This window comes from Penicillium riverlandense, assembly GCF_028828495.1.
Source record: "Penicillium riverlandense strain IBT 135883 chromosome Unknown utg000001l_segment0_segment0, whole genome shotgun sequence".
Lineage (NCBI taxonomy): Eukaryota > Fungi > Ascomycota > Eurotiomycetes > Eurotiales > Aspergillaceae > Penicillium > Penicillium riverlandense.
The window spans coordinates 776071-799682 of record NW_026643194.1 but is presented as its reverse complement, the minus strand read 5'-3'; the positions used below and the strand labels follow the sequence as shown (position 1 = coordinate 799682).

The window sequence follows — 23612 nt, the reverse complement described above, 5'->3', positions numbered from 1 at the left end:
TGCTAATTTGATGTATACCATTCACCGATCGTGTCACAACACACTGTCCACATATCATGTAGCTTATTGCGCCTCGTACACGTACAACGTCGAATTATGCTGGTCCGGAACAGCATAGATCCTCAGCTTCCCATCCACAACAGCGGCATCGATCGGGTTCTCGGTCATGGGAGTCCCTAGGTCACTTAGCAGCTCGATGGGTACTTCCCAGAGTGGAAGCATAGTCTGCATGTCGACGAGGGCGAGTCCGCCGAGGTTGAATGAAGACGAGGCATACTGGATGGTAGCCACGCCACCGCAGAGCATGATAGGTCTTCTCGTATTCGTTCCAGCAGCGGTGCCAATGTCAGCAGGCAGCGCGTGATGGCCCAGAAATTTGCAGTCTTGGTAATCGACATAGAATGACCGATCTGGCACGGATGACTGCGGTGGAGTAAAGCCGGCCAGAGGCGTGAAACCACGCGGATAGTCCTTGATAGACCAGGTGGTGGCATTTCGTCCGCCCCAGTTCAATGTCACGAGTTCATCGGTGATGGTATCGTGAACAATGCCGCCGTTGTGGTCGTGGGTGCGGAAGAGAGGCTTTTGCTCCAGCGTAAGCGGATCGATCTTGACAATGGTGGCCGTGCTGTTTGGTCGATACTGCGCCAGTGTGATCCAAATGTAGCGGCCATCGTAGTCGATCCCACCACCGTGATATTGGATATCGCCGGGTGGAGTCAGGGTCGCATTAGCAATGAGTCGGCCCTGGCCATCATAGACAAGCATGTGTGCAAAGCCTGCGCCAGGGCTGCGATCAGTGCCGTTGATCGGATGAGGGTAATTCTCAGTCGGGACGGTCCACTGTCCGGCTGAAACAAAGAACCGGTCGTCTCCGATGCGGGCCATGCCTTCAGGCTCACCCGTGTCGCCTTCAAGGTGGGTTTTGGAAATGAGTTTCCAATTGACCGGCCGGCCGAGATTTGTAAAGAGGTCAACGATTGCGCCTCCATCGGACTCGGCATGGGATTTGGGGAGCTCGTTGTTGGGAACGAAAGGCTCGTTATGACGCACGATATTGACATTAGTAGCAGTGCCCAATGTGACCAACGTTGTCAGGGCCACGGCAGATGAGATCTTCATCTTGTTGTCGAATGCGCTCAGAGAGATGGCGGATGGGAGAATGGAGATGCTGTTGGGCTCGAGAAGAAGCCGGATTTTATACCAACAACCTCTGATTAATAATTTCTCCGAGATTCTGTCCGTCGGCAATTCTACTCCGAACCTTCTACTATATCGCTCAGTTGCAATATAAGTTCTTGCGAACACTGAGAGGACAAGTCCAGCACGGAGTGGAGAGGTGGGGAATCATGGTGCCCCAAGTGGCTGCACGTTCCAGTGCGGAGATGATCTGTTGGCTAACCAAAAACCCGGACGGTGCCTGGATCCCGAGTTAGCATTGCATCGTTTGGCAGCAGAAAAGAGACATAAAGGGCCATACCATCGGAACATCCACTCGCCCAGCAGCCCCCTTTCTCGTTCCACGCAACACAACTCACGGCCTTGACTTTGGGTCCCATGGGCACAGTCGCAATCGTCTGCCCACTAAGGACATCCCAAGCAAAAGCTGCAGCTCCAAGTCCAGCACCATCACCTTGCGCAGCCTCGCTTCCACTCAAGACTACGGCGTCCCCTCGACCAAAAACAGATCGAATCCGCAGTGCCGTGTTTCGGTAGGTATGTCGAGGCGTACTGAGACCAGCAATGGGAGGTTGCCGGATTTCTTTTTCTCCTGGCCCTCCAAACACCTTGAGCAGTTTTCCGTCCATGCGATCGAGCATGCGGATGTAGCCGTCCAACGTAGAAACGAGTAGCGCATTCCCATCCGCCGAGCACCGCACGCTCGTCACCGGATGCCCCAAAACATCCACTGTGGTCTTTCCCATGCGGACATCGTAGACTCGCACGTGGCCGTCGTAGCTACCGCTGGCAATCGAGTATGTGGGTGAGTGCACATGCAAGGTTGAAACAGTGTCGCTCGCTTCGGGGAGGGTCTGGATTGGCTTATAGGCGTTGGAGCGGGTATCCCATAGGTTGATTGTCGTGTCGGCGCTTCCTACACCAACACCACCGGGTTAGTCGAATGTCGTAGAATGCCAGCCAAACGCGCGCATAGGAACGTACCAGAGATAACCACGGAGTCACCTTCGCCCGCGAATTGAACGGCTTCGACGCGACTGTTGTGTCCGCCCCATCGCCTAGTCGTGATGCCCTGTTCGACATCCCACAGGAAGACCTGGCGGTCGCCGCCTACGCTCGCGAAGCGCGCATTGTCGGATGCGACTGCGATGTCCAGCACCGAATAGCCGTGCGCCTCATAGCGCTGGATGGGAGAGGAAGTCTCTGCGACTGGTACAGACTTGTTTGCATTGTTGGGAACGGCGCGCGAGAGGTGGACGGCGCGATCGGAGGAACCGGTCAGGATATAGGTGCCCGGGTAACTCGAGAAGGTCACGGCGTTGATGGCGCCTGGACGAAAGTTGGACATTAGCTGGGAGTGTCCCAAAAGCAAACACTTCTAGGACCTACCACTGTGTGTTTTGAGTGTATGCAGGAGTGCGGTTGAGACCTGGGCAGCCATGGCTGGACAGTGGCAGGAAAGACGAAGTGGGAGCTCCGGCGGAAGCAAGCCACTACTAGTATGTACCATCCTACCAACCAACTTCAACTGCGCGTTTCTCCACCACCCTGCTGTCCTTTGGCACCGATCAGTGATACTGGAATACCCGAATTTACGTTCTACAATTATCTACATATGGGTGACATCCCTGTCGACGATAGTTCGCAAATACTTCCAACGCATAGGAACTCGCAACTTTACTAGCCGCCGCTCAAAGTTATATATATCCAAGACAAGAATTCATATATCTTCTTGTTAATCCATCTGAGTTTTTCAATAATTTATAAAGCTCTGCACAGTTTTCAATGACTTAGTATTAAAATAGACCTTCTAAGGAGTGCCATATATACAATTTACGGTCTAAGAAACCTGGTAAAAACGATTGTATTTCTTTCAGGTCTCTCTTTCAAAAAGTGAGCGTCTCACTCAATCAGCAGGCACTGTGGCCGAGCGGTCTAAGGCGAGTGACTAGAAATCACTTCTCTTCGGAGGCGTGTGTTCGAATCACACCGGTGTCGATTTTTTTTTCTAACGTATTTCACAAGGGAGTGTTTTTAGCATGGTATTGTTGATAACAAAACAAATAATATGAATGGACATAAATCTAATGCAAGATATTATTTATTGGATTACCAAAAAAGACCGGCCTGAAAATGGCAAGACATAGATCTGAACTATGAAGCATTGTAATTTATTTGAAACGTCGTAAATAGGCTTGATATCATCTAAATAGTACTAGCATATTATAAGTTCTTTTATTAAGCTTTGGTTGTTGAGATATCGAGTTCAAAACATCCTATTTACTGTGGCGTTTTGGGGGGCCCCAGAGTTATTATTATTCATGCATCTGTTTCTGCCATCTATCGATTTATACCCTGGAAGGCACTGTGGCCGAGCGGTCTAAGGCGAGTGACTAGAAATCACTTCTCTTCGGAGGCGTGTGTTCGAATCACACCGGTGTCGACATTTTTTTTCCCCCTTGTTCGTCCCGCGTATCTTTGTCTTTTCGTCTGAAGATATTTTGAATTGTATCAAATATCTAGTAACAAATGCTACTGAATCGTACTTACTCCTGTAGCTTCATATACGCAATTTAAGACTATACGCACAATCTGGGCGTCTGGCGGAGAGGTCTGTCTCCCCTCTGATCTCCGCTATTACTATGTGCTCCGGACTATTAGACTTCGGTGTAATTTTTAAAGGTCATGTTCAATTTGCCATTGCGAAGATCCTCAGGTCTGCGAGAGTAGTTTTTGCAATCCCATTACTATAGCTGTGAAGAACGGATGCCTGTCTTCAGCAACTTCCGCCAATGGTCTTTCGTGAATGACCCTTGAATGTTACTATAGTCCCATCGTCATATCGGTAAGCTCCATTGACGAAAAGTTTCAATTCTGGGGGTATGTTCTGAAGCCTTTTGTCAATGAAACCAAATCGTCTTCTCCGGCGGCAGATCTCTTCGAGGGTGTCACCAGACAGCCCATCAACAAAGGAGTTTGCGATCGCGATCGCTTGCCATGAGGAACTTTTTGCATACTGCGTAAAGTATTCTTCTCCATCCTCACCGAGAAGAGTGATCCGAAGGGCAAACCGTATTCCTGGGTCATCTTCGGTGCCTTCCAGAGTATATGAATTGGGATGTCTTTCACCAACTGGGGCTATTTCAGCTTTCACAAAGAACAACCCACAATTTTGAGGCGCATGATGGATTCGAAAAGTCACATGATGGACGTTGAAACTGGTAGGAACTGTCACTCCCTTTCTTCGTTTCGTTGCCTTTGTAAGAGTATCCAGTCAAAAGCCTCAAGTGTTTTCGGAAAGCCATCGTGTCCACCTCTCTCCTCTTCCGTAGGGTCTGTGAATCTTCAAATCGACGACCAATTAGCACGTTTTGCTCTTCCTCGGGATTAAATTCTTCGATAATAGCGCTTCCGCAATGAATTGCTTCAAGCACTGCGCTATCGTCCACAGAATCTATTCCCTCTGGCAGTGAACCAGGATGTGAGGCATTGGTATGAGGAGGCGTCGCTTTGCTGGATAGGCTGTAGTCCTGGCGTTGAACATCTGAGAGCAATGACCGGACCATGTCAAGAGCCTTTGCGCCGATGACGCCTCTGCGTCTTGTATGAGACGGTGGGATCCGTCCGGTGCCTAGTCTTTGTCGCCTTGGAAGGACTTTAGAGAGCACAAGCAACCCATATCTCAATGATCCAGCACAACATTCGGTGTCTTTGCAACATTCCGCGAGACGCTGAATGTCATCATCTTTGGTGAACCCTAGCTTTTCTAGCCAGATCCTGAGAATCGGATTGATCATGTCCAGCTGCGGTGTTAATGGCTCGATTCTTTTAGCTCTCTCATCGTCCCATCCGCGGACGATCAACTCCACCGTGAGAGCGCTTTCAAAGAATGCTGGGAAAAGCTTGGCATTTGTCACGGCTGCAACAAATTGGAATAATGCGTTGATCCTCTGAGCTGCCTGGCCTTTGCACGACCAGAGTTCAACAAGAGGGGCAGGCGACCTCACAAATAGACGCTCGATAGCATTGTCCTTGGGCCTTATCCAGAGTCGGAAGTCTAGACCCCGGATGTTGAGACTGAGGGCTCGTGTCTGATCATCATCCGTAAGGACCACGTCTTCTGCCATCTGACCGCAGAGAAGAATGACCCTGAGATTACTTTTCTCGATGAGATCTTGGGTGTATATCGAGCACATTTTGGTATCGCACTGTCGGCTAGCCTGAAATGTCCCAGGGATCATTTGATATACTTTTGAAAATTTGCGATCCATATCAACGAATTCTCCTGTGTGAAGCCGCTTTCTGTGAGGCCCCATGGGAGAAAAATATTGTTGCCGTAGTCATGACACGGAACGCTATCGAGCACGATACCAATGGATGCTGCCACGGTACCCACTGGAGCTACCAGATTGTTTGACTCGCAAATGTTCTTGTCTGATACCCTCTTATACCAAGTCTTGAGATCCACTAGGCCTTGTTCGTTCCTCTGAGGCATCCACGGAACCTTCTCTTTTGCTGGCCATGCAATAGAGCCTGACGTATTAGGCTTTGTCTTGATCGCATCGTGGAGACAGTTGATGTATTGTTCCGGTGTCAATGTTAGGACCGCTGTTATGCGTCCCTTTGAAGCCTTAGGCTTGAATTCCCGCTGCTCCCGAGCTCGAACCTCTGGCCATTCCCTGATTTCAGGATCTTGAGAGCTTTCTAGAAGCTTAACAAAGTTCCCACAAACTGTCGGTGCAAGCTCTCTCCCCTGCATGAGTGGTGGAACGACGTTAAGACCCACATTAGAATACGTGCCGTCCGGGCAGGGACCAAAATACTCCTCTAAGATAGTAGGAGCCATTGTCTGAAAAGCCCGTGCGAAGGTCATTTCCAGAAAATTCTCGAAGGCATGTATAATCAAGTCATCCGTCTCCCAAGGGGACTCGATAACCCAAAGTCGAATGAAATTGGCCAGACGGAAATCTGCTGCCGGCTTTTTGGTGATGATATAGTAGTGTAGAGCCCCACTTTTTCCCAATCGTATCGCACGACAATGCTGAGGAATACGCTGTGCCAGATCCGAAGACTGACCAACATACGGACGCCAGTAGTCCTTGTCTCGCAAATTGGTGACATAATCTAGGTAGCCCCCATTAGAATGAGGCCAAGGGTTGGACTCTTGGGACTGGGAGACTCGGATACTATCTAGCCTGGGGCGTGTTAGATTCGCTTGATTCATTCGGCAGATATAGAGATGACTTACTTCTCCACGGTTATCAACTTGCCTTGAAGGGCTCGAACACGAGGATCAATCACATTTAGCGCGATTCCACAGAATTCCTCTTCGCCGCCTACAGCATCCACCACAGACTTGTAGGGGATGTGTCTGATCAGAGGGTTGTTTAATTGCCCACTGAGCTTGCGTACTAGCGATGAAATTATGAGCTGAAGCTCCGGAAATTGACCTCGGGGTGAATCTAGAAGTTCCATTCAATACGCAAGTAGTAAATCAGTGGATAATGGACCATCTTACCTGCTAGTTTTCTGTCGACGGAATTTCTGTGGGCTGGCTGGGAATAATCGAGTTGTTCTGGGGGCAATCCTTTCTGAGGTGACCTCTGGCGCCACAGTTGAAGCAGCTTGGCTCATCTTGGGTGCAATCTCGCTTGAAGTGGCCTTCCTCACCGCAGTTGAAGCATTTTGGGCCTTTCTTGTATCTTGCTTCGTGTCCATCTTCGCGTCCTTCTTCATGCTTCCGCTTCTTTTGCATGCAGTACCGTTTCATACGTCCCCTCTCGCCACATGCGTGACAGGTTGGTGCCTTCTTGCAAGTGGCATAGTGGTCAGGCTTCATGAGATAATGGCACCATTTGCAATATTCATGACAACTACTCGCAAAGTGACCAGTGAATCCACATTTGTAGCAGTTTATAACGTCAGGTGGGAGGAATGAGCCCATGCTGGTGCATTCGTTCGGATTCGCTCGACTCGGATAGATGATGGGTGAGGACGTCAGTGAGGCTTGTAAGAGTGTGCCAATCCAATGAATGATCGGTTGGATGACTGGGGAGGGAGGAAGAGTGGACAAACAGACAAACTCCAGCATCCAAATGGTAATGTCATGGACAATATCCTGCCTAGGTGAGTTTTGTGACGATTAGGATGGAAGTCTGGTTTCTTCAAGTTAATATCTTATAACCTCCCATCTCCAGCTCTATCTTCCTTTCTCTCTTCCCCCTAAGCTTTGTTATTCCCGTCGAATGTTACTACTGTCTGCTCCTTACTCCTCCCCGAGGACCGGAGTAGCAGGACCCCCGATGAGTAGTAGCTCTACCATCCGGAGCGTAGGTATGACCAAAAACCACATATTAATACGGAATGCTTGGTGAGGAGGGTTATTATCAAGGTTGTAGAGACACCATCGCTAGCTACCAGCGGTAAATGGATATAACAAACAGAACGAAGCCCCTCGAGGCGAAGGTGCGCCCTCCCACAAACGGCAAGACATTGGGGTACTCAAGAACGAAATTAAACACGCTTCTACTACTGCTACCATTTTGAAGGTCCTCCTCCACGTCTCTAACGGCGGCCATGGCTGCGGGTGCTCGAGCCCTGCAAGCCCTCGATCTCCTGCTCGAGCGATTTGATCCTGGATGACGGTCAATAAGGATACGGGCAGAAGAACGGGGGATACATACGCAGCGTGAGTGGCCTCAAGGTCCTTGTTGAGGCGGTCTCTCTCGGAAATGAGCTTCTGCTCCCACTGGCGGAAGCGCTGCTCTTCGACCTTGACCTGCTCGGTGAAACGCTTGCGCAGGCTCTCCTCTTCCTCCTTGAACTTGGGATTGTCCAGCTTGCGGGGCCGGGCCTCGCCGAACTTGCGCGTCTCCATCTGCTGCGCACGGTAGGCCTCGTAGTGCGATTCCTCAGTCGTGTGGATGAGGTCCAGCATGTGGGTGCGGATGAGGATCGAGCGGAGCTTCTTGAAGTCGCAGTGGTCCTCGTTCTCCACCTCGGCGACACCCCAGGCGTATTGGCGACCCTTAACCACACGGCCGTCGTTGGCCTTGACATCCTTCTCCGAACCGATCACGGCGAAAGGCATGGCGGCCATCAGGGCCTTGGCGTGGGTAGCGGCGTGCTCATCATCCTCCTCGACGGGCGGGGAGTAGATTTTGATGCCCTGAGCCTCAATAACAGCACGGATCTGGTCTGTCGTCAGTTATCAATTGCGTACAATCCACCCAGTTGTCCACTCACTCTCTCCTTGTAGCGGGCCAGGTCGGCGTGGCTCAGGGTATCGGCCTTGGCAACAACGGGGATCAGGTTGACACGGGAGCTCAGGCGCTTCATGACTTCGATATCCAGTGGCTTCAGGGTGTGACCGGTCGGGCGGATGAAGTACAGACAGGCGTGCACACGCATGTCAATCTTGTCGGTGCGGCGGGGCTGCTGCTCCTGGAGCATGTACGACTCGTGCTGGTCATCCAGGAACTCAATAATGGGCTGCCAGGAGTCACGGTTGTTGACATAGTCGCCAAAGCCGGGGGTATCGATGACGGTCAGGCGGACTGGAGAGGAACCGATCGGTCAGAAAACATCCACATCGGTCGAATGCGTAGCTCCCAAACCTTTAAAAAACTTCTCCTCCAGCTCAGCCTTGGTGATCTCAATCTCGACAGTCCGGTCAATCTGCTTCTGGTGACGGCGCTTGTGGTCGGCGTAGTTCTTGATGGTAGTGGAGAACAGAGTGTTGATGAAAGTCGTTTTTCCTAGTCCCGACTCTCCTGCGACCTGTCGAAGGATATTTATTAGCCGTTGGACCGACCGACTGATTTGTCTAGACACACCATGATGGTAAAGGCCGCACCCCGTTTCGCGACAATCTTGTGCCTATACCGATGATCGATTAGAATCTTCGCTCATGCCCACTCTTCGGAACGCTAGGATGTACACACCGCTGGTTGGGGAGCTAGAGAGGAAGAAACTCCGATTAGCCATCTGTGATTTTTGGAGTTGTGATTGTGCGTGAGGTGACTTACATTGGCAATGCCAATGGGCGTGGCGGTCTCCGTTGTCGACATGGTGGGCGATAGGGGGATGTGCGGCAAATTCACCGGTCAGGAGAAAGACAAAGGAAGGTCCTCAGCGGAAGAAAATCCAAAGAAGATAAGAAGCGGAAGACTCCTCGGTGATGGGAAAGGGAAGGGGGTAAGGAAAAGCGAGAAAAAAGGAAGCAGAAGAAAGTGAAGCTCGAGGTGTGGCCCATCGCGCCTTCCCCCTGAATCTCCTTTCGTTTTCTGGAGTATAGCTTAGTCCTTGCCTATCTGGGTCTAGCGTGGCCGCTATCCCAGTTTGGGACCGGAGTCGGACCATGGATGATCCGGTGGTCTTATCATGTGCCGGCGAGACCATAATTTTTTGGTGAAGCAAGAAAGAGAGTATTGCACTGCAACCATGAAGACGGACTTCAAGGTGAGTGGGAGTGGGTGTGCGTGGGTATAGCAGACAAATATACTGACTGCTCAGTTCTCCAATCTCTTGGGGACCGTGTATCGCAAAGGGAATCTTCTCTTCACCCCAGATGGCACCTGCTTGCTTTCGCCAGTAGGCAATCGAGTCTCGGTCTTTGACCTGGTCCAGTATGTACACTCCGTGGGGTAATGTGATGGGCGTGCTGACATTTTCTGACCAGTAACACCTCCTATACCCTGCCATTTGCCCACCGCACTAGCATCGACCGCCTCGATCTTTCCCCCAGAGGCAATCTTCTGCTGACCGTCGACGAAAATGGCCGAGCAATCCTGACCAATTTCCACCGCCGGATCGCAATTCACCATTTCTCCTTCAAAGGACGGGTGTCTGCTCTCAAATTCTCCCCCTCGGGACGGCATTTTGCGGTGGGTGTGGGCAGACGCCTGCAGATCTGGCAGACACCTTCCACTCCAGGGACCGAGACCAATGGCGAGATTGAATTTGCACCCTTCGTGCTACACCGGGACCTTGCCGCGCACTTTGACACGCTCCGGAGTATTGAGTGGTCAAGCGATTCGCGGTTCCTTCTCACTTCCTCCAAGGACCTGACGGCGCGCGTGTGGAGCTTGGATCCCGAGGAAGGGTTTGAGCCAACGACGTTGGCTGGACATAGACAGGGTGTGGTGGCCGCATATTTCTCTGGTAATCAGGAATTGGTAAGTAGGGCCGTCCTTGGTCAGAGCCAGCTCTAACGAACCTCATAGATTTACACTGTCAGTGAAGATGGCGCGCTATTCCGCTGGGAGTATGTCTCCAAGAAGGATCCAGACACAATGGATGATATCGCCGAAGCTCGGTGGAGGATTGTCAAAAAGGATTTCTTCATGCAGAATGATGCCAAGGTCAACTGTGCTGCCTTCCACGCCCCGTCCAGCTTGCTAGTTGTCGGCTTCTCCAATGGCCTGTTCGGGTTGTATGATCTCCCCGAGTTCAATATGATCCACCTACTGAGGTGAGTGTGACCCCATAGACTCAAAAGTTTTCTCTATACTAACGGGATATGCTCAGTGTCTCTCAAAGCAACATTGACGTTGTGACTGTCAACCAGTCTGGTGAATGGCTGGCATTCGGCTCTTCAAAACACGGCCAGCTGCTGGTTTGGGAGTGGCAGTCTGAATCCTACATCCTGAAGCAGCAAGGCCATCTCGATTCCATGAATGCCCTGGTATATTCCCCCGACGGCCAGAAGATCGTGACTGCTGCCGATGATGGCAAGATCAAGGTCTGGGATGTCAAGTCGGGCTTCTGCATTGTGACCTTCACGGAGCATACGAGCGGTGTTACCGCCTGCGAGTTTGCCAAGAAGGGAAGTGTTCTCTTCACAGCATCTCTCGATGGCTCAATTCGAGCGTGGGATCTGATCCGCTACCGCAATTTCCGAACATTTACTGCGCCTTCCCGGCTGTCCTTCTCGTCTTTGGCAGTAGACCCCAGCGGCGAGGTGGTCTGTGCCGGCTCGCCTGACTCTTTTGACATCCACGTGTGGTCGGTGCAGACCGGGCAGCTGCTCGACCAGCTTTCTGGCCACGAGGGTCCTGTCTCGAGTCTTGCATTCGCTGCAGATGGAAACCATCTTGTCAGTGGCAGTTGGGATCATACGGTGCGAATCTGGAGCATCTTCGGTCGGACACAGACGAGTGAGCCTCTTCACCTGATGTCCGATGTCCTCAGCGTAGCTTTCCGACCTGATGGACAGCAAGTTGCCGCGTCCACGCTTGATGGACAGCTCTCGTTCTGGTCTATCACAGATGCGGTGCAGCAAGGTAATATTGACGGTCGTCGTGACGTCTCCGGAGGACGCAGGGTCTCGGACCGTCGGACTGCCGCCAGTGCGGCAGGGACCAAATCATTCAATCGGATCAGATACAGTGCGGATGGCAGTTGTATTCTGGCCGGTGGAAACAGCAAGTTTATCTGCTTGTACGATGTCGGAACGGGGTCTTTAATCAAGAAATTCACCGTTTCGGTTAATACGTCCATCGATGGCACGCAGGAGTTCCTGAACAGCCGGGACTTGACCGAGGCCGGCCCACGCGCCCTCATTGATGAGACTGGCGAGGCATCTGACCGAGAAGACCGGGTTGACCGTACTCTTCCGGGCGCAAAGCGTGGCGACGCCGGCGCACGTACTACCCGTCCAGAAGTGCGGGTGACATCAGTCGACTTTGCACCCACTGGCCGGTCATTCTGTGCTGCTTCCACAGAGGGCCTATTGATTTACGGAGTCGACACCGATTTCCTCTTCGACCCCTTCGATCTCGACATTACTATCACCCCATCGACCATCCTTGCCACACTAGATGCCGCGAAGGCGGCATCCGATTCCAACACTGTGGACGATGACAACACGTTCCTGAAGGCGCTGATCATGGCATTCCGGTTGAACGAGTCCAAGCTCATCCGTGCCGTATATGAGGGGATTTCTCCATCGGATATCCCGCACCTGGTCCGGTCTGTGCCCACTGTCTACCTACCCCTTCTTCTCCGTTTCGTCGCACACGCCGCAGAAGAAACCCCCCATCTCGAATTTAATCTGCTGTGGATTGAATCGCTCTTCAGCAGCCATGGCCGGTATTTCAAAGACAACTCCGGAACCTTTGCACCGGAACTGCGCGCTGTCCAGCGCGTCATCGATGATATCCGGGAAAATCTCAAGCGCTTGACGGAAAAGAACCTCTACGACCTCGACTACCTGCTTTCTCAGCCCGTTCTCGCAGCCAAGAATCCGACTAGCGCTTTGATCGCCGTTCAATCGCTTGAAGGCAACGGCGCTGACGACCAGATCGATGATGCGGAATGTGATGTGGATGGAGAGGGGGAGTGGATTGGTTTTGAATGATGGCTTCATGTTTTTTTCTCTCTTGTAACTCTACCAGCATCTGTGCCTGGCGTTTGTTTGTACAAATTTTTTTTCTAGAATAGAGATCCGAGGCGTCTTGGTGCAATTAATCCATTTTCCTTCTTTGTCTCCCCCCTAACCGGGGGGGAAAGGGTACATGGGTACACGCTAGGGCTTCCTTTCTTTGTCTTCCTCTCCTTCCCTAGGCCTCCCTCCCAAAACGACAGGATCCTCCCACGGTTTCGACAATTCTATCAACCCACAACTCATCCCTCTGCCTCAGGCCATTGCCACCGATGCATTTCGAACTACATATGGCTGCTATCTGGCCTCTGACACTGGCGCTGCTGCTTGTAGTCTATCTACTGCAGCGAGCGCAATCCAATGCCTCGCTCAAACACATTCCCATCCTCAAGTTCAACCGCTATCTGCCTGACTTGGTTAATCGGCTCATCTACTACCCCAAGGCTGCGTCGCTGATCTATCGAGGTTACAAGCAGTACAAGGATTGTGCGTTTCGCATGCTAACAGCAGATGGCGAAGTAGTCGTTCTGCCTGTGAAATACACCGAGGAACTGAGGAAACTGCCTCCTTCGACCATCAGCTCTCTAGATGCACAATATGAGGTACCAGGTCCTCCGTATACGGTTGTTTTTCAAGAGCTGATTAGCTATCTCCCTGTCTCTATAGAATGCACTGGGAGATTTCACCAATATCCTAATCAATAGTGCCCTGCCATCAGCGACGGTTCGAAAGAGGTTGACTCCAAGCATAGGTGCGCTCCTTATCAAAAATCTTTTGATGAAGACATACTGACAATTGGTCAGGACGAATTACTCCCTGGGTCCTCGATGAGCTGCGCTATGCCTTTGACACTGTACTCCCAGAATGCGAAGGTGCGTGATCGAACAAAATAATGGAATTTACAGCACAGCAGACATTAACCTCCTATTTACCCAATATCCAGATGATTGGGTCCCCGTCCAAGCACACGAAATGTTCGTCCAACTGATCGCGTGCGCAACCTCGCGCGTAATCGGCGGCGAGGCCCTCCGACGCAATGAAAAATGGCTAGATACCGCAAGCAGATACTCGGTCAATGTCGGGATCACAGTATTCCTCCTACGCCCATTCCCAACCTGGCTCCGGCCCCTGATAGCGCCTTTCCTCCCCTGCGTGCGAGAGATGAAAGAACAGCTACGGTTCGTGAAAAATGACCTGTTCGTGCCGATGATCCGTGAGCGCAGAGCCGCCGAGCAGGCTAATGACCCTGCCTACGTGAAACCGGATGACTTCTTGCAGTGGATGATGGAGATGGCTGAGGAAGAGGAGGATAGGGATCCCGATCTGTTGGCGCATCATCTTCTCATTCTTATGAGTCTGGCCGTTGTGCATACCAGTAGCATGGCTATGTGTCAGGCTCTGTATGATCTGGTTCTCATGCCGGAATATCGAGCGCCTCTAAGGGATGAGATCACTCGCACGCTGAAGGATGGGTGGCAGAATGCTACCCAGACGTCGTTCTTGGCTCAGCGCCGTATGGACAGTTTCCTGCGCGAGTCGCAGCGGTTCAATCCGCCTGGCGAATGTATGTCACCTGTCCACCTTTCTGATCGTTTCGAAGCCGATCATGAACCCTTTTCTGGCTGCTTGTAGTATCCTTCCACCGCATCGTCAAAGAAACTCTCACCCTCTCGGACGGCCTCGTCCTCCCCCGAGGAACGCACATCTGCTTCGCTGCTGGACCTCTGAGCAAGGACGCAATCTACCTCTCCAACCCGGATATCTTCGACGGGCTCCGCTGGTGCCAGGATCCAGAGGACCGATATGCCCTCATGTCTGATCCAAGTGAGAAACAATTACATGTGCTCAATGGGTCTACCACCGGCCCTTCCTCTGCCTCGCCCAGCTTTGTCACTATCAGCCCGGCAAGCATGCACTTCGGATTCGGGCGCCAGGCGTGTCCGGGGAGGTTCTTTGCTGTGAATACCATCAAGGCAATTATGAGCCGCATCATCTCGGAATATGATTTCAAGTTTGAAAATCGTCAGGCTGGGAGGAGGCCTCCCAATATTCTTGTTGGGGAGCATATCATTCCCAACACGAGTACGAATGTCCTTTTCAGGAAACGGTCTATTGGATTGTGACTGGTTGAACATATTTTGGTCTTTTTGGATGGCATTTTGCTTTTTGGGGGGCCTGGTTAAGTTGGGTGGCCTTTCCGTTTTATTATCTTGATCCTCTGTTTAGGCTGAGTATCTAGACTGGACCTTGGTAGTTCAACACTTCGTAAGAGCACTAAATTTGACTGCAGTATTTCATTGCACATTCCATCCCAGATCGATACGGAGCATAGCCTCGAGGTATACCCGTCTACCTGGCTAGATAGTCAAGACATTTTGTACACATACAATCACCAAAAAAAAAAACCGACACTACCAAACCAACTCACAACATTCACAACATCATCACTCAGCTGTCTGCACAGCTCCACCACGGCCACGTCCTCTCCCGCGATATCCATTCCCACGGCCACGGCCCCGTCCGCGTCGTTGCTCCATGCCCTGTGGCGGCGGGACCTGGGTGTAGTTCTGCGGGCGGAAGTTGGGGTTATTCTGGACAATGCCCTCAGTCGGGTCAGTGTTCTCAACAGTAACATAGCCGCCACGGCCACGATACCCGTTGGCACCGCCACGGCCGCGAGGACCACGCAGGGGTCCGTCACGGAAAGGCAGGTTGCCGTTGATGCCGCCGCGACCTCCACGGCCGGACCCATTGGTCTGTCCCGATACAGCGCCTCGGAAAGAACCTCGCAGCGGAGGAGGTGCCGATGCATTTTTCAGCTGGCCCTGGCCGTTCGGTCCCAGAGGCGTACCGTATCCGGCGACTGTCAAAGGAGTGGCTTGTGTGCGGGTCTGCTGGCTAGTCGCTGCGCGAGAAGTAGCGAGGAGTTGTCGGTGGGAGATGTTCAGAACAGACGACGCCAGGACAGTTTGTCCGCGGAACGGGGAGCAGCGATCTCCCAGCGTTGTGCCGCTCATGAAAGAGACGTCGAAAACAACGTCGAGCAAGAGCGTTCGCGGGGTTCTCGTCAGGCCAACCACAGTACCACGTGTGGCGATGGGCACCTTGCCGGAATCCTGAGCATACACCACCCGATCACCAAGCTTGAAGGTCTGGTTGCCCAGGCGGTGCTCGACATCGGCAGGCCGGAGAAGAGCGCTGCGAGGGACGCCACGAACCTTCTTCGGCTGCATCTGCGGCTGCGATTGAATAAGGCGGTCAGCGTCCTGCTCGATCAACATGACCACATCGGAATCAAGCTGTTCAGCATCCAGTGGCACGCGCTCAAAGTTCTTCGCCTCAATCGACTTGAGCCAGTCGCGAATCTCTTTAATCTTCAACATGGCCACATCCTCCGGGTAGAAATCGGTTGGGCGGAACTTGTCGCCTTGAGGGTTGCGCTGGATTCCAGCGATAAACTCGGGGAATTTGATCATGTATTGTTGGATCAGTTCCACGGCTTTCTGGCTGAATTCCCAACCGGAATCCCCGCGACGAGAGTATCCCAGGACTTTCTGTTTCCGTGCCTCGAACTTGAGGTTGAGCCCCAGATTCACGCGCTGGCCTTCGATCTCCACAGTGAAGGAGGAAGTAATCTTTGCAAGAACCAGGGCATTCAGACGGAGGCTGCGTGCAACAGCATATGAGGGCATGTATGGGAAATAGTTCTCAGCCTGGTTCACACGCTCCTTGGCAAACTCGGGCTCGCGACCTTTCACAGCCGCAATCAAACCATTAACCTTGCCATCATCGTAGCCGGTGACGTGCACTGGTCTGCCGTAGTTGAAGTCTCCCAAGAAAAAGGCACGAGAGCCTTCGGGGAATTCTTCCTCGATAGGTAAAGCCTCTCGCTCGATAAACCGCTCGTCCGGGTTGATTACTTCATCAACGACCACCTGAAGAGCATAGTCGGTTTCTTGTCCAGGGATATCAGCGAATTCCTTGATGGTGGCGCCCTCTTCGGTCTTGATCATGCCCTTGAGCAGCTGAATATGCACCATGGCCTCGACCTCTCCGATGATCATGCCGAGACGCCTGCTGTAAGTGCCTTCGATCTTATCGGCCTTCTTCTTGAACTGTTCGATCTGCTGAGGGGTGTGGGGGATGGAAACCGGGTGTTGTTCCCCAGGGGGAAGGATGTAGTCAAAAAGCTCATCCGACACTCGAATCACCAGAGCTTCTTGTAGGAATGGATATCCTACATGGACTCGTTTCCCAAGCTTCGTCTTGGCCAACTCAACGCTCGACCGGCTCGCGGGGTCGATGAGAGTGATGACCTGGCTTTCGTTGCGACTCTCCTGTTGGAAGACACAGACACCGTGGAAACCCAATTGGCCGTAATGCGGCAAGGTCTTGAGACTGGGGAAGCCGGCCAGCGCGGCCTCGCCCAAATGCACGCCGTCCATCAATCCAGAGTACGGTTCCAGTCCATCCATAGTTGGGAGGTCGAAAATATTTTCAATGCAATGGCAGTTCGGAAGGTCCGGGAACACACCAGGCATAGAAGAGGGATAGATATAGTTCACATCCGGTGAAAAGGTGAACTTGAGGCTAGCACCAAAGTCGTTTCTGGCCTTCTCGTCCGGCGTCAGGAGACTGTCTCTCGTCCTTAGAGCGCCCAGCAGTCGCTTTTCATCAATAAAGGGGATTTTGACGACCGCTTCCCACTCCATCTTTTTCCCGTTCATGTCCAATTCGAAATCACGAGGGTAGAAATCAATGATAGGAGACTCGGGCGAAGTCATCAGGTCCCGGTACGCGCGGGGCACAATCGTCTTGCTGCGATCCGGCAAGACGCCCATGAGCTGTTCATAAGGTCGGAAGGGTTGTCCCAGTTGGAAGTTCATGTCCGCGCCGAGACCCTTCTTCACATCTACACAATTGTTAGTACTCGTAGTAACACACACACTCGTGTGACTTACCAGAGATCATGGGTGCGTAGTGGTATTTGAAGAACCAGGGCCATGAAGCAATGCCTTGGTAGTAATAGAACAAGACCCACTGCAGACCTTGCACGTAGTTCTCGGTCAGTTTCTTCATTTCTTCGTGGTTATCGAGGCCCCATCCAAACTTAGTGCGGTAATAATTGTCTTTCCACTCTTCGAATTTGGCCTCATACTTCTTCTCCGCGGCCTGCTGTGCTTCCTCGGAAGTCATATCCAGGATCTTCGCTTTCTCATACTTTCGAATGATACGCTGGACTGCCATGGACGCTTCTTCATCGTCTTCTTCGGAATCGTCATCATCTTCGGGCTGAGGAAGCTGGAGTCTCATGAACCGGTCCCCATTCTCATTCTCCGTTGTTGACCAAGGTACCCGAAGCTCATCCGCAAGCGTTTCGATGAAACTGCGATCCCGAGCTGGCAGTGTGGGTGGGAAGTCCAAGGACTTGGCTTCTGAGCCCTTTTCAGGTCGGTTCAAGACGTACTTCTTGATTTGCTTCAAAAGTTCTTTCTGCGCCGGGGTAATTGTGAGACTCTTTGGGTTCTTCTGCGCTTCGAGTGTGCCGTCACTTCCGTTCTTCTTGGCCTTGATCCATTGGGCATCGGAATTTTCAGCCTCGAAAAATCGGTGTTCCACGTCACTCAAGGCCTCCACAAGCGTGCCCAGGCGCTGCACGTTGATCACACCATGCTCATTGATATATCCGCCCATCTTCGGCAGCACCTCTTTGTATATCTTGAACATGAGAGCAAGAGCGCCCTCGTTGATGTGTAGATTCGGCAGATTGGGAAGGAAATCGTTTCCAACAAAAAATGCCATGAGAATGAAATCATCGATCACACGCTCCATGTTAAACGGGAAGTCCAGAGCGCCTTCCTCCTCTAGTTCTTGAAACTCCAATTCCAAGTACTCCCGAACCATGCTCAGGTGCAAAAGATAGAAGTTCTGATGTTCCAGCTCCTTGGGTTTCTTCGATACTTGGCGACCAAAAGTCACTTCTTCTCGGAGAAGGCAAAAGTGGGGGTCATGGCTGAGAAGGCCCAGCATGATCAGATCAGCATCCAGGCCATACAAACAGTGGCGGACATTCGGATGGTAATCGGGCTGCGCTTTCGCGCGCCGGATGTACTCCATGATCTTGTGTTCTCCCTCTCCCGGGACCTCATGGCCCGAGAGCACGACTTCGACACCCTGCCAGTCTGTGTCCTCAGAGATCTTCTTGTTGATGAAATATTTCAACTGCTGCGTGAGTTTTGCCATAAACTCGGTACCGGGAGTAATACAGTTGCTGTCGAATGCGTCCTCTGTTGGCATCTCCACTCCTTGCGCGATTGCCTTCTCCTTGGCATTTTCCGCGTCCAACGCCGTGCGGAATCGGCGTGCTCGTTGTTGATTCATCTTGGCGCGTGGCGCCACACCATCCACGGCCATGAAAAAAAGCTTCTGGGGCTTAATCTTTCCAAACAAATGCTCGATATAATTGAAGATGGCAATAAACATCTGATCCTCCGTCATGCGGAACGTTGGGGAATCGCTGTCCTTGTGGGTACAGTTGTGAATAATGCCATTCATATCCAGGTATAGGCTGTCGAATTCCGGTATCCGGCTCTCTGCGATCAGCATCGAGATGGCGGGATACCGCTCGCTCAGCCAGCGGAAGAATTTCGGAACACCCATTGTGAAATTTGGGTCACGTTCGTCCCGGGAGATATCGTTACAGTAGATACGGTAGTCAAGGAGTCGCCGAGATCAAAGGTGTTGGGCGAGAGTCAAGGTGGGAGGAATGAGAATATTTGCGACTGAGGAAGGTGGACTCCCAAGGCCGACTGGAAGGAAAAGGCGGCAGTAGAAATGGGTTGCCAGGGTCGACAGTCCCAAGGAAAGGAGGAAAGCGACGAGCGCAAAAAAGAAAAGGGCGAAGGGAGGAGGATGTAGGTAGGTAGTTAAGGTGGAGCAAGCAAAAGAAGAGGTGGAAAGACCGGAGTCATTGCCAAGCGCCCAAGGCGGTCTAGTGCCTATTAACGCGGTCTCGCGCGTCCAGCTCTTCTTCCTTCCTTCCTCTCCCTTGTCTCTCTCTCCCCCAATCAGCTTGACCACAGATGGCAACCATGGAGCCCTACGAGGATGATAATGGTGAATCGCCCCCATACACAGATGCTTTACTCCAGCTAACGAATGGGCAGCTGGTGTTGAGGAGCACGACAAGGAGCAGGAACACACCAACGAGAAGATTATCAACGAAGGTTCGCCTGCACTCTATTGCCTCCCCCGGGAAATGCGATTGCTGACGGGCTGAGCAGAGTACAAAACATGGAAGAAGAATGCGCCGTTTCTCTATGACATGATTCTAAGCACGGCGCTAGAATGGCCAACGCTCAGCACCCAGTGGCTGCCGGACAAACAGGAGTAGGTCCTCTCAATGCTTTCTGTGCATGTGTTCCATCTAATCGCATGTTCTTGCAGAATCCCGGACAAGCCTTACTCAACTCATCGCCTGTTGTTGGGCACGCATACTACGGGGGACGCCCCGAACTACCTCCAGATTGCCCATGTGCAGCTGCCCAATCCCAATGTTCCCAACCCGGATGATTACGATGAAGAGAAAGGCGAGATCGGGGGCTATGGCGGAGCATCCAAGAAGCCTCAGATGGAAATCAAGTTCGAAATTGTTCAGAAGATCGACCACAAGGGCGAGGTCAACAAGGCCCGGTACCAGCCACAGAATCCCAACATCATCGCGACGATGTGTACGGATGGGCGGGTGATGATTTGGGATCGCTCGAAGCACCCCAGCTTGCCGACCGGCACCGTCAATCCCCAGATGGAGCTTTTGGGCCATGAAAGCGAAGGGTTCGGTCTCAGCTGGAACCCTCATGAGGCCGGTCATCTCGCTACGGGTAGCGAGGATAAGACTGTCCGACTCTGGTAGGTCTCGGCTGCAATACCGGCAATGAACAAGACTGACCCACGCCGTAGGGACCTCACCACCTACACCAAAGGCAACAAGGCCGTTCGCCCAACCCGCACCTACACGCACCACTCCTCCATCGTCAATGATGTGCAGCACCATCCCCTCCACTCGGCTCTCATAGGAACCGTCTCCGATGACATAACCCTCCAAATTCTCGACACCCGTGCCGCAGACACCACCCGCGCAGCTGCTTCGGCGGAGGGTCAGCACCGCGACGCGATTAACTCCATCTCTTTCAACCCAGCGGCCGAGACGATTCTGGCCACCGGTTCCGCCGACAAGACTATTGGGATATGGGATTTGCGCAACTTGAAGACGAAGCTGCATTCGTTGGAAGGTCACTCCGATTCCGTGCAGTCCATCTCGTGGCATCCATTTGAGGAGTCCGTACTGGCCAGCTCCAGTTACGATCGGAAAATCATGTTCTGGGACCTCAGCCGGGCGGGCGAGGAGCAGACCCCCGAGGATGCACAGGACGGACCACCAGAGCTGTACGTACCTTTCTTGTGTTTTGGCTACATATTGTCTCGTCACATTCTGACTAATTCTTTCCTACAGCCTTTTCATGCACGGAGGACACACTAACCGCATTTCCGACTTTAGCTGGAACCTCAGCGATCCGTGGGTTCTCTGCTCGGCTGCCGAGGACAACTTGTTGCAGGTGTGGAAGGTGGCGGATGCGATTGTGGGCAAGGACTTGGAAGACGTACCGACGGAGGAGCTGGAGTCGTAATTCTGGAGTCTCTGTTATGTTGTTTTAATTTCAAAATACCATTCAAGGGTTATTGGCAACTATGTAGCATTTCCTCGGACAGATGTAGTGGTGGAAGTATATCTCGCCACCCGATATATATTCCCCTCAGTACTTCCGGTATACTCTTCTCCCACAACATGTACGTCACGATATGAGTTCTAGTACTACTAAATTCCAAACTACAAAACAAAACAATGTCGACTACATGATGGAAGTTAAATAATTGAAAGTAACACCAGAAAGTCCGTGCTGCACCGCATCTGACAGATAAACGGCGCTGATTCTGCCGGGCGGGAAACTCGCTGATGCGATCGGGAAAAAAAAAGTAAGAAATTCGCCTGGCGTCATGGCCATATTCTTTCACATACTGTCAACTGAATTAGACTGATCCATCTTATCGAAACCCATCGAGCCACTGATCTGTTGTGCCCGCTCGTTTTTGCATCTTCAATCTTCTGCTCCACCCTCCCACTTGCTCAATCCTCTCTTTTCCTGACTCACCATGGGCACCGGAGGCTCCCCTCCGCTTGGCCCGAAGCCATCGGCCATCCCATCCCACATGCTGAACGGTAGCTCTCCCCTGCACCCGACCACGGGAGTGCGTGATGAGCGTGAGAGGGAAAGCCTCAATTCATCCATCCGCTCCTCCTTCGCCCCCCGCATCCCCGCTGAGTTCAATTCGCCGGAGACAGGGTCCGCCGTCGCCGGCGAGTCGACTAGCAGTGCATCTGGCATCGTTCGCAGCCCCATTATCGTCCGGTAGGCTCCCAGTGCCCTCCCCACAATTCCTCGTCTTTTGACAATTCATTCTAGACCGACTTTGAATGATCCTCCTCGGGACCCGCGCGACGAAGGCGGTCCATTGACCCCTCCGGCTACCGTGAGTCGCCCCGCGAGCCCTTACACATTGAACCCGCCCATCGACTTCGATGGGCTCAGCTGGCCTTGTAAGTAAATCGCTCCGGGATTTCTCCTTTGCTCTGACCATCTCCGCCTAGGCCCGGGGACGCGGCAACGGCTAGAATCCACGCCCGAACAGACCGAAGAACGGGTCCAGAAGCTTGCTGGAGCTGTGCGGACAATCCTTGAATGCATTGGAGAAGACCCGGAGAGAGAAGGGCTCCGCGAGACCCCCGAGAGATACGCCAAGGCCATGCTCTACTTCACCAAGGGCTACGAGGAAAATGTTCGGGATCTGGTCAACGGAGCGGTTTTCCACGAGGATCACGATGAACTGGTCATTGTGAAAGACATTGATGTTTTCTCCTTGTGCGAGCACCATATGGTACCCTTTAGCGGAAAGGTATGCAATGCTCTGTATGTCCTGCATGAGTGATTCTGACTATGTGGGGCAGATGCATATCGGTTATATTCCGGATCGCCGCGTGCTTGGTCTATCCAAACTGGCTCGCCTGGCGGAGATGTTCTCACGCAGACTCCAGGTCCAGGAACGTCTGACCAAGCAGGTTGCTCTGGCCATCTCGGAGGTCCTCAAGCCTCGAGGTGTTGGTGTCGTCATGGAATCTTCCCATCTGTGCATGGTTATGCGTGGCGTGCAGAAAGTCAGCAGCACCACGACCACTAGCTGCATGCTGGGATGTATGCGATCCAGCGCAAAGACCAGGGAAGAGTTCCTGACCTTGCTGAACCGGAGGTAATTGTTCAGTTATGAATTTGGAGTTAGGGTTGGGCCTTTCAACAGGTTTCGGATGGTTTTCTGAGTTTCTTACTTCATCACGGATTCGGTGTTTCTCTGTGTTCTTTTTCACTTCTTTTGCATATTACCTTGACCCCATAACCTTACCTTGCCTTATCATGTTTACCCGTGACAATGTTTTCCATTCTCTTCGACCTCTCGCTCCTAGGGTCGATGAATCATGTCTATCCTATGCTGACCTGTCCGACATCCACAATCCTTCTCGTGTATTACTCACACGATTGGCCATTATATCTTGCTTGTGGTCATGTTTCGTTTGGATCTTTGGAATCCTTGACCTCAAAATCCTTGATGGTGCCGGCGAGGCTGTTTCAACACTTGACTTTTTCTATACTTATGTCTCAGCATCCTGATATCAGGCTCTGTCCTCGTCGCCTGTATATGTCCCATATATTAAATGCCATGTACATTCCCATCTCTTTCTTTCCCCGTTGATGGCTCTCTTGCTCTATTTCTCCATGTTCTGGGTATGAACCCGCCATATACCTGGCCAACCGTGACAACCCTGCTTCACAGTCGAGCCCATTAGGATTAGGACTCGACTCGAACCCCATTTGCTCTGTGATGGTTGTCAGCCATGATGACCCAACCCCAGGCTGCTGGTGATGTGCTTAGTCGTCGACAT

General features: G+C 52.1%; 10 protein-coding genes across 10 annotated transcripts; 4 read left to right on the top strand and 6 right to left on the bottom strand.

The window, feature by feature from the left end:
• Positions 1–63: 63 nt before the first annotated feature.
• Positions 64–1122, bottom strand: N7474_000330 (uncharacterized protein; the record flags this gene model as incomplete). The annotated part of the gene is made up of 1 exon (XM_057191745.1): positions 64–1122. The coding sequence occupies one exon, from the start codon at positions 1120–1122 to the stop codon at positions 64–66; it is 1059 nt and encodes a 352-aa protein (XP_057056698.1).
• Positions 1123–1397: 275 nt separating this feature from the next.
• Positions 1398–2620, bottom strand: N7474_000329 (WD40 repeat domain-containing protein; the record flags this gene model as incomplete). The annotated part of the gene is made up of 3 exons (XM_057191744.1): positions 1398–2095; positions 2164–2508; positions 2569–2620. 3 exons carry the CDS (start codon positions 2618–2620, stop codon positions 1398–1400), a joined length of 1095 nt encoding a protein of 364 aa, XP_057056697.1.
• A 1335-nt stretch (positions 2621–3955) lies between these two features.
• On the bottom strand, positions 3956–5375 carry N7474_000328 (uncharacterized protein; the record flags this gene model as incomplete). The annotated part of the gene is made up of 2 exons (XM_057191743.1): positions 3956–4311; positions 4382–5375. 2 exons carry the CDS (start codon positions 5373–5375, stop codon positions 3956–3958), a joined length of 1350 nt encoding a protein of 449 aa, XP_057056696.1.
• Positions 5376–5416: 41 nt separating this feature from the next.
• N7474_000327 (uncharacterized protein) lies at positions 5417–6609 on the bottom strand (the record flags this gene model as incomplete). Its single annotated transcript, XM_057191742.1, has 2 exons — positions 5417–6374; positions 6428–6609. Coding segments are annotated over 2 exons (1140 nt in total), but the record flags the coding sequence as incomplete, so codon positions are not given.
• Positions 6610–7743: 1134 nt separating this feature from the next.
• On the bottom strand, positions 7744–9248 carry aspC (septin CDC12; the record flags this gene model as incomplete). Its single annotated transcript, XM_057191741.1, has 7 exons — positions 7744–7813; positions 7863–8371; positions 8425–8735; positions 8796–8958; positions 9015–9057; positions 9123–9136; positions 9207–9248. The coding sequence occupies 7 exons, from the start codon at positions 9246–9248 to the stop codon at positions 7744–7746; spliced, it is 1152 nt and encodes a 383-aa protein (XP_057056694.1).
• A 373-nt stretch (positions 9249–9621) lies between these two features.
• On the top strand, positions 9622–12538 carry N7474_000325 (snoRNA-binding rRNA-processing protein PWP2; the record flags this gene model as incomplete). Its single annotated transcript, XM_057191740.1, has 5 exons — positions 9622–9639; positions 9694–9806; positions 9860–10355; positions 10404–10651; positions 10708–12538. 5 exons carry the CDS (start codon positions 9622–9624, stop codon positions 12536–12538), a joined length of 2706 nt encoding a protein of 901 aa, XP_057056693.1.
• Positions 12539–12834: 296 nt separating this feature from the next.
• N7474_000324 (cytochrome P450) lies at positions 12835–14685 on the top strand (the record flags this gene model as incomplete). The annotated part of the gene is made up of 5 exons (XM_057191739.1): positions 12835–13164; positions 13229–13313; positions 13366–13434; positions 13506–14126; positions 14195–14685. The coding sequence occupies 5 exons, from the start codon at positions 12835–12837 to the stop codon at positions 14683–14685; spliced, it is 1596 nt and encodes a 531-aa protein (XP_057056692.1).
• A 321-nt stretch (positions 14686–15006) lies between these two features.
• N7474_000323 (chromatin-binding exonuclease XRN1) lies at positions 15007–19222 on the bottom strand (the record flags this gene model as incomplete). Its single annotated transcript, XM_057191738.1, has 2 exons — positions 15007–17474; positions 17524–19222. The coding sequence occupies 2 exons, from the start codon at positions 19220–19222 to the stop codon at positions 15007–15009; spliced, it is 4167 nt and encodes a 1388-aa protein (XP_057056691.1).
• Positions 19223–19644: 422 nt separating this feature from the next.
• N7474_000322 (WD repeat RBAP46/RBAP48/MSI1 family protein) lies at positions 19645–21249 on the top strand (the record flags this gene model as incomplete). Its single annotated transcript, XM_057191737.1, has 6 exons — positions 19645–19678; positions 19729–19788; positions 19846–19951; positions 20009–20470; positions 20522–21007; positions 21075–21249. 6 exons carry the CDS (start codon positions 19645–19647, stop codon positions 21247–21249), a joined length of 1323 nt encoding a protein of 440 aa, XP_057056690.1.
• A 523-nt stretch (positions 21250–21772) lies between these two features.
• Positions 21773–22928, top strand: N7474_000321 (GTP cyclohydrolase I; the record flags this gene model as incomplete). Its single annotated transcript, XM_057191736.1, has 4 exons — positions 21773–22029; positions 22084–22217; positions 22269–22573; positions 22626–22928. The coding sequence occupies 4 exons, from the start codon at positions 21773–21775 to the stop codon at positions 22926–22928; spliced, it is 999 nt and encodes a 332-aa protein (XP_057056689.1).
• Between the last annotated feature and the right edge of the window lie 684 nt (positions 22929–23612).